Below are 9734 nucleotides of genomic sequence, written 5' to 3'. Positions count from 1 at the left end.
TTGTGTTCCGATCACTCTATCACAGAAAAATAAGAGTTGTAGAACTTATTGAAAACTCAAGACAGCCATAACATTATGTTTTTTTACAAGTGTATGTAAACTTTTGACCACAACTGTACGAACGGTTCTTGCATGAGGCCCAATGTGCCTACACACACAAAAAGTTTTATTTATCTCCTTATACATTTCTAGTTGTTTCTAAAGCTTGACCATGACCCTTTACCCTAACCTAACTACCTCAGTAAATACCTGACCCAAAATCTAGCCTAAACTCCATTCACACCTTAGTCCTAAACCTAACTCCCCACCCAAAAATGGAATTCCGCCATATTAGGACCAGTCTTTGGTCCCTATAAGGACCACTGATCTTGACGAGGTAGGTGTGTATTCAAAAATGATCATAAGAAGTTAACAAATACACATACACACATGTAGAACAACAATTGTTTAGCATATAGCATAGAAAGTACAGCTCCCAGAGCAGCAGCTAAAGTCCACCCACTCTTTTAACACTTAATTTAGGTTATTCAGTATTTTTTTCAAATGGTTCCCTCTGCTATCATTAACATTTCCTCTTTGTCTTTGTCTTGCTTCTATGTCCACCTCTTCACACACCTCCCACACGCATGCATGTTTGCAAATGTGGAGGAGCAYATTCACACACAAACTACCCACTATAACCATGTATTTTTTTTCCTGATAGTGACTTTTATTCTGTATCTCTCAATTTTTGGATTTTTGTCATTTTTCCAGATGACACGTCTAGTCTTGCCTCAAATGGTGGCCAGGTGAGTTTGTGAGACCAAGGGGTTCACTGTATTATGAGTATTTAAACTTACAGATGTGTAGAAATATACAGTATATCACCACTAAAACGAGGGAGAAAACAGAACTAAAATCTTAGCATTCATTGAGCATCTTGCTCACCTCCTTTTTATGTTTGAGTTAGAAAATGACTCAGGATTTTTCATGGTATTATGCAGTATTGTGGGATCTTGTGAGATGTTTTACCAAAAAAAACACATTTTGCATTGGAGTGCAAATGTTATTCAACTTCGGATGTACACCCAACAAATGTTTTCTGAAAGTTTCAAAGACGTTATTACCGCTTTACCTTTAGCAAGGGAAAAAACAAGGTTTGACAATACTGAGTGTGTCTTTTTCCCTCTCTCTAGACTTCATTTTTAATGATAGAGATGGAAACTAGATATAAGATTCTAGTTTTTTTGTAGGAAATTGTTTTATAAAAGAAGAGTGAAGCAATGTTTAGCTTTCTCAAAGTCCTAAAAAAAAGAAGTTATAATATGCATCAAAAGTAGAGCGCATATGAATGTAAATGAATGTCAACTACGTACAGGCTCAAGCCACCATCAAAGGGAATAAACATGCTGGCATCATGTGAMTAAATGTCCAACAACATCAAGTTTTGAGCTTTCATTTGTCATTTTATTCCTGTGCTAACATGGATGCACCGATGTGTTGGCGTTAATTAGTTAAAGAACTGACTGGAGCGATTCAGAGCATCTTAAATATGACATTAAAGGCTTTTTTCTGTGATTTCTACTGCTACCAAGAGGGGGAGACAAAAGTTTCAGACAGTACACAAGCTAGGAAGATAAGATGGTTTGATGTTTCAGGTTTTTTTTTTATTATTTTTTTGTTTGTTTTTAAAAGAAACAGCAGTAATGATTGTCAAACAGAAAACCATCTCGAATAAGGTAGATTGGAAAACAACAACCCTTGTTTTTTTTAATACTATTTTGATGCCTTTGTGTTCCAAATAAAATTTGGTTTGGACTGAAAATGAAGTAAATAAGTTCCTGCTTGAGAATATTTTTTGCAGTATCGTAGTTAATTTCCTCATATTACATTAGAAGGATAGGGGCTGTTGTGATCTAATATCAGAGAATAACTCTGGGGGTTGTTTCCTTCAAACTGCCCAACATAATAAAAAACACTTTTTCATCCCTCCTGAAAAATAACATTCATACTGCCCCCCCATAAAAAAGGGGGAAAAAATGAAAATGCTGGCTGAAGTCTCCACAGGCTGAAGCAAAAATGTCATCAGATTGTAAACATTTAAGTATTGATGTTGCTGTATCTTTGATCTTATCATTATCCACCAGCTCTACTTTGATGCACTACGAGTGCAGCTTTGGCTCAGCATGCAAGTACATGCACTACCATATTCTTTTATCTTGCTCAGATTGATTTCAGGCTGAAGTGGCTGTTGCCCCTTTTTTCTCTGCCAGAGTCTGGTTCTGTCTGATGTAAAATAACTTTTTTTACCCCTTTTTTTCCATCTGGTTTCCAGGAAGAAGGGGGCCATCCTCAACATCTCATCTGCCAGTGGGATGTATCCTGTTCCTCTCCTCACTGTCTATTCTGCCTCCAAGGTATTTGCACTACACGGTGTATGACCTTCTCATCAAGTGTTACTTGAAGGGATACGTGTAGGTGCACCCCAGCTCCATAAACAATTTCTGTTAACATACACTGCTTTGARGAGAAATCCATCTTTGCTTTTGTCTTATGAATTATTCGTTCTCATTGACCAACACAGACTGAGGCAAAACCTAATCGATAATGTGGACATTTACTTGCATGTTGCAATAAGTTGTGGGCTTTTTTTCTGTTGCATTTCTTGAATATGAAAAAAAAAATGCACTTGAACAGTTTTGGTCTAATAATGCCTGTGCAGTGAATATAGTGTCAAAATATACCAGTTTTTGTGAGTTTGGCTGTTTACTTTTACAAATGGTGTATTCAGTAAACACAGAAAAGGAAATAGATTCCACAGATTTTGACTGCTTGTGCTAAATATATGAATAGCATTCCTTTGAGAACTTTATGTTTTGAGTGATATGACCTTACTAATCAGTTTTTTTTCTTCTTAAAATAGGCGTTTGTGGACTTCTTTTCACAAGGACTGCAAGCTGAGTATAAAAGCAAAGGGATCATCATTCAGGTAAATTTAGCTTCAGTCTTAGAGATTCTGCTACAAGTATGTTTGGTTGATGATGTTTGTAGAAGCAAAGGCTTTAAAAAAACGCTTGATCAAAAAAATCCTGCTTTGTCACAGATAACTCTTATGTGTAATTTAATTTWATTTWATTTTRTTTATTTTTTACTTCCTAGAGCGTTTTGCCATTTTTTGTTGCAACCAAGATGAGTAAAATCCGCCGGGCCACGCTGGACAAGCCCAGTCCAGAGCGATACGTTGCAGCTGAGCTCAACACTGTGGGACTGCAGACACAGACCAATGGCTACCTGCCACACGCCCTTATGGTAGGCCTGAGAATGTGAAACAGAAGCAAGCATCACACTCTGAGAAAATATACTCTTAAATTGTAAAAAAAAAAAAAAAAAAAGGCACACAATTCCTACTATTGACACTTAGTTTTAATTTTCCTACAGCAATAAATAATTAGTTACTAGGGCAATTTAATTTGTTTGTCTAAAAGGCTATTTTAGAGAGAGTCCATTTCCAAAAGTGCCAAAAATCCTTTACCTTCTGGATTTGTCTTTTCCTTTCCTTTCCTTTCCTTTCCTTTCCTTTCCTTTCCTGTCCTTTCCTTTCCTTTCCTTTCCTNTCCTTTCCTTTCCTTTCCTTTCCTGTCCTTTCCTTTCCTTTCCTTTCCTTTCCTTTCCTTTCCTTTCCTGTCCTTTCCTTTCCTTTCCTTTCCTGTCCTTTCCTTTCCTTTCCTTTCCTTTCCTTTCCTGTCCTTTCCTGTCCTTTCCTTTCCTTTCCTTTCCTTTTTTTCCTTTCCTTTCCTTTTGTCCTTTCCTTTTTCCTTTCCTTTTTTCTCCTATAATTTCCTTTCCTTTCTGTTTTTTCCCTTTTTTTCCTTTCCTTTCCTTTTTTCATTCTTTCCTTTTTTCCTTTCATTTCCTTTCCTTTTTTCATTCCTTTTTTCTTTTCCTCTCCTTTCCTTTTTTCCTTTCCTTTCCTTTTTTCTCCTTTCCTTACCATTTTCTTCTTTCCTTTCCTTTTTTCCTTTTTCTTTTTTCTCCTTTCCTTTCCTTTCTTTTCCTTTCCTTTCCTTTCCTTTCCTTTCCATTCTTTTCTAGCAAGCTCATTCATGACAGAGCTGTTCAGGATTAAAACAGTTATTATGTATTAGTACAGATTTACACTCTGATTTGTTAAGTAAAGTATGCAGGTAGGTTTTTAAAACAATCTAAATAGAAGTGGTCTCGAAAACAAGTGTATTTAATCAGATTTATCTGGAAAACATGACAGATGACACACATTTGTCTGTGAAAGGCTGCTCCTGCAGCTTGAAATCAGGTGCCATCTTCTGTAATTTAATAGCAGACATGTTCAACGAAACCTCTTCTTCGTGATTTGTCCTAATTTCACCATATTTGTTTACCGACACAGACTACAGCTGACCTAATCTGGCTCAATCACATGACTCAAGCTTCCATGTGGTTTTCATCAAATTCAGCCAAATGTTTTGTTTACATTKAGTGCACACCTGCTTTTCAACATATCTGGACACCTACTGGCTTAAATGTTTTAAAACGTCACTATTTTATATAGTTCAGTTTAACCAAAGAAACTCTAAATGTGAAGATGTTATTTTTGTCTTAAATGGATTAAATAGTCTATGCATCATGTGAATATGCATCATTAAGCTATAATTAAAAAAGAAAACTACCCCTGTATTGTAGTCCAATTATATAACCAAAATGAACAACTAAATGTTCCCCATGCAGCTTGAATGTCATTAAAAATAAATTGAAGAACAAGTGCAGCAAATAAGTTACACAGTTTTAAGACTAAAGGTTCCTGAGAAAGTAGTGAACCTGGTGCACCCTAAACGCTCAGGTAAATACATGCCATGGCAACAGCAAGAAAAGGCTTTAGTATCACTTTCTACAAAAGAGCATTTATCAGTTCAGCTCCACTCATTGAAGTAATGTTGTTTCCACAGCTACAATAAGCATCTGGCTCAAAAAGTAAGGATCCTCTGAAGTAATGAAGTAGGATGCTCYACTGGCTTCCAGTGACATTTGAATCCTAGTAATGTCTTAACAAAAAGGAGATGGGAACTCAAATTCTGGTCTGTTTTGTTCTGATGGCTGCCTTCATTTATCAAGAGACAAAAAAGTCAATGTTGTTTTTCTCTTGCCTGTTCATCCAGGCTATATTGGACAGCAGTGGACTTTGTGACCTAAATATCAACAATCATGTTCATTGATTTTACATTTGTATAACAACACAATTTATTACAGCACACTGGTGGTCAATAAATCACGTTCAAAATAAATAGCTGTTATTAATCCTGAGCAGTCCGGTTTTTGTGCATAAGTTCAGCACAGATGTTGTCTGGCTTTAGCTCACAAAGCCACGAGCAGCAGGCAAGTCATGTTGCTGTGATTATCTGATAATCCCTCTCTGTTCACTTGTGTGGCAAAGCTCTTCACGTTTCACAGTTTAAAGCCTCGCTTTGCCTCTTTTCTAATTTAATTTCATGTAAAGCTGCAATCTGCAACTTTCTGKAAAAATTAAAAACATCTGCTCTGATAAATTTGCTGAAGCTCGTTTCTCTTTAGGGGAACAACTTCAATGCTAGAGTAAAAGAGCTGAAATAAAAAGCTGAAATAAAAAGCTTAAACGGTTAAAGAGACAAGTGGAATTGGTGTTCTCTGATTCGGCACGGAAGCTCAGATTTACCCAAGTGTTCATGCTAAAACTTTTAGTTGGATGTCGCATTCTGTCGTTGACGCGCTGGAATAAATTTGTTCATACGTCGAACAGCTGATTGACATATCCAGGATTTAAACAAGGAGGAAAACAAATGAAAATAAGAAGAACAAAAATTAAACTTGTTTTCAATGCGCATTTGAATTTGCAGACTCCCCGATTCTTTTTCTGAGAGTTAAAAAGCCAAATTTCTTAAAAAATAAAAAAAGTAATTTGCTCAGACATGGAGTTTTTTATGTTTTTYGTTTTATTTTATTTTTTGAACAAAGCACAAACTTGATTACTCCCAATGTCAGCTTGCATGGCGGCCGGTGAAATAGAAATATTTTGTAAAACACTTTGTGGAATAAAAATTTTCATGAGTGCTAATATTTTTTCCTATTTTAAATTGTATGCAACTTGTCAGATAACCCTAAAGCATGCAATAAGTTTTAGATTAGATATAACTTTAATGATCCTTTGGGAAGATTCATTAAGGGAAGGGAAGTTCCAGAAGCATCAAACTGATAGTGAAAAGTGACATTAGCACACAGTGTCATCCTAGGATTTCACTTCTGACCAACCTGAGTTTAGAAAAACAGAGTTGTAGGACTAAGCTCATGGCTTGTCTGAACACAGCTAAGACGAAACTTGATTACCGCCATCTTATATCAGCTTTAGGCTCTAAAACGAATAGTGTTCATGCAAAAGCTGTTATAAAAACCTTCACACACAGGTGCGTAGCTAGACCTTTTTTGCAAGATGTGGCACAGGGGTGGCCAAGGTGGTTTTTTTTTTTTTTTTTAGAGGGCACATAAAAATAAAGAAAAGCACTCTGCATTAAAAAATAATAAAGATGGCAACCACAGCTAATTCCAAATGGTTTTAATTTATATGTTTTAAGAAACATCAAGCTGAAATGTGTGATCATAGCTAAAAATGATACAAAAAACAAACAAAAAAAATGCTGAATGCTAGTCACAACTTTCAATTCAGCCATTTTTTTAGACATACAAAGCTGGATATTAATGTAGAAGTAGCTGAGAAAAGCTAAAAGTTTTATTGAGTACAGTTGTGTCAGAGAACAAGCTTGCATTAAACTGAAATGCAAAAACAAAATACAAAATTCCCACCTACTTGTCATTTATTTTGAGGTGGCACCTGGCGTGGCCAATCAGGTGCCAGAGCCCCTTGCCACACCTCTGGCTCTACTTCTGTTTACACAGCTGCTAATTTTGTATTATAAGAGATATAAAATTTGGTGGTTGTRCAGCACGTCTAACAGAAAAAAAGTGTTGTTTTCTTACTGACAAAGTAAGAACAGCAGTGTGAAAGTTTATAAATTAGATTTTGCTTTACCTGTTATGAAATGCATGAGATTGGAATTGTTTTACCGTGGCACACGTCCATCATGGTCATGCTCAGTCTAATTATTAGCTTGTCAATACTGTCATGATTAAAACTCCAACCTAAGGTMATTCAAAGAGCTTTCTGCAACYGGCAGGATAACCTAATATTAGCGCGTAACTTTTACACAGAACCCAACTTCAAAATAGCTGAACTGTGTTTCAGAATCTGCATGAATGTTTATGGTTAGTCATGAAGAACATACCCAACAACTAACTGAAAAAAGGGGAACTCTGTGTCTGTAAAAGTATAGATTTTTATATTGGGTGTTGTGTTGCAACCCAATATTATCAGCTCCTATTTGACTGCTGCATCAACATCCAGCTTACGTTGTTTCACAACATTAAACTTKGCTGTTTTTCTTTTTTTATTTGCATAATCAAGCCAACAAACAGATGAGCAGCATTAATCGCATACTTTCTTCTAAGCTCTCGAGATGGTTCTGAAATGAGTTCATTATCTTTTCAGTGAGGCTGTGAAAGACCCACTGACAACGCTCCATAAATCTGCCTGTCGTTTACAAAGAGGACCTAATTCTCAAACTGAATCTTTGGCTTCCACTGTGATCAGCGAGGTTGTGAAGTTAAAGCTGAGTCACCTGACTTTGTGGCTGAAGTCGAAGAGATTTTTGTTACTGAGATTTGAACAGGCTGCTAATGTTCCGTATTTAAATTATTTGCGAATGAAGTAGATTTATCCATGAACCCTAGAGATATACACCATCTGGCTGTATAAGGGGAGAAAGATGGGATTATGTATATTGTTTTTGAGAGCACAAAAATTGTTTTAAATGCAGTTGAAAGTAGGACTTTTGAGTTTTATGGTAGTAATCAAACAAAAAAAAGGCCAAGGATAATTTTAAAAGGGCGTCTGCATTAGAATGGCACTGTTGCTTGAAATGTGCTTTGTACAAACAAGCYTGCCACAGTTGTTGCTCCTGTGGGTTGGCGATTAATAATAAATGCTAATCTGTTATTTGTAAATGCCACCAGATGACCATGTAATTTCCCTCTGTAGGGTTGGGTGACTACAGCTCTGCTCCCAGCCAACATGCTCAACAGCTACACGATGGGGATGGTTCTGTCCCAGCGCGCTCGTTACCTCAAGAAGCAGAAGCAGGGCTAGATGGATCGTCGGCTGCCGGGAGCCACAGAGACAGTCAGAGAGGGGACCAGCTGTGTTAATGACTCGTCCAACTACCATCATCATCACGGACCAAGCAAAGAAAAAGTGACATTTTCTGGGCAACATCGGTTTTTCCCTCCTTTCCAAAAGTGATAGATGATGTGAGCAAGTCTGTTAGCATATTACATGTGTTCAAACCAAACATTTGTGTAGAAACTATTGGACCAATTGGTGCTTTTTTGTTGTTGTTGTTGTTGAGTACACAGCTTTAATTAAACACGGGAACTAAAACCAACTCCAAAAACTGACCATCTGGCTAGCAAAACGTGAAGAGAAATTATGCTTTCAGGAAGAAGAGAAGATGAAAAGTTGGATTTCTTTGTGTCTCTGAACATGTGTTTGTGGCTCCTGCGGGTGTAGCTCAAAGCAGTTTTGATTAAACACTGAAAGTGAAACTTGCTTTTGCAAGTACTTAATGAGTTACCAGAACTCAAAAGAYAGAAATCAGTTTTGGTTAATAAATCCTAACCTTTCATAACTACRTTTGTTATTTTATGTCTATATTAAAAAATATTATTTGAAACATTAACGTCAAATTGTCAATTGAATATGTTTCCAGCAGTAAATGTTTGTGAGAGAACTGCATCTGTAATTGAACCACACATTTTAAATGCAAAAAAAAAAATAAATAAAGCAATTCAGTTTAAGTAGAAAATGTAGTCAAATATAAGTGTTTTTAGATCACAGCCTAAAATGTATTCCTCTCATATCAGCAACGGTGCTCAGAAATGTTGTATTTTATCTTTCTGAAATTAGGTTGGCTTTTGAAATGATTTGATGGTTTCTTTATGCATGGGTGACAGAATTAATTGATACCCCTCAACCCACCATCATAAAAAAGCTTTTGTCATACATTTCATTGTTCTTTTCTAGAAACTCTAGTTTGTTTGCTCTTAGTGTCATACTTGTCTGTTTTTTGGCTTTAACTTGCTGTCAGATGTGTAATATTCAGAATAACCAAAATGCACTAACTGGTTACGTTCATCTCTTCAACTTTGTGTTGTTTGGATTAACTTGAATGGTTGACAGACAGATATAGAAATCAGTTAATTCCTTGCATCAATAAATTTGCTTTTCAAATATTTTTTTTTCAGTCGTGTTTACTTTAGACTGTGTTCAGTTGGCTGATGTGAATTCTCAATCATCTTGGACATAGCCTGGTAAAAACCAGACCCTGTCCTTCACTTTGCTGTACGAGGAGCAGTGAAGGGAAACTAGAATTGAGCGGAACTGCGTAGGAAGGCAAGGGCCAGGCTATCTAGGACATGTTGAAACTAAAAAGTAAACAACCAAAAAAAGAAAGTGGACATTTATTCTGTAGTTGAAGATGTTGAAGATGCTCCCATCCAAAAAGTTTTGTCCATTCAAAACTGGAAAGTGAATTTCCAAAGCTTTGTTTTTGTGTTCAGGTAACAATATTTGCTTTTATACAAGGGAAATATTAAAAGAT

The 9734-nt window shown here is 36.3% G+C and overlaps 1 protein-coding gene across 1 annotated transcript in view; it reads left to right on the top strand.

Annotated features, from left to right (window-relative positions):
• The window catches only part of hsd17b12b (hydroxysteroid (17-beta) dehydrogenase 12b), a gene marked incomplete at its 5' end in the record, with an annotated part of 36676 nt that extends 27310 nt beyond the window's left edge, over positions 1 to 9366 (top strand). The window contains 5 exon segments of the mRNA XM_014016986.1: positions 754 to 788; positions 2315 to 2396; positions 2903 to 2968; positions 3139 to 3288; positions 8117 to 9366. Of these exon segments, the coding sequence (XP_013872440.1) occupies positions 754 to 788; positions 2315 to 2396; positions 2903 to 2968; positions 3139 to 3288; positions 8117 to 8224 (441 nt within the window). The 3' untranslated portion in view covers positions 8225 to 9366.
• Between the last annotated feature and the right edge of the window lie 368 nt (positions 9367 to 9734).

Source organism: Austrofundulus limnaeus, unplaced genomic scaffold (genome assembly GCF_001266775.1).
Source record: "Austrofundulus limnaeus strain Quisiro unplaced genomic scaffold, Austrofundulus_limnaeus-1.0 Scaffold159, whole genome shotgun sequence".
Classification (NCBI taxonomy): domain Eukaryota; kingdom Metazoa; phylum Chordata; class Actinopteri; order Cyprinodontiformes; family Rivulidae; genus Austrofundulus; species Austrofundulus limnaeus.
The sequence above is the reverse complement of the archived record's forward strand: the minus strand, read 5'-3'. Positions and strand labels throughout refer to the sequence as shown.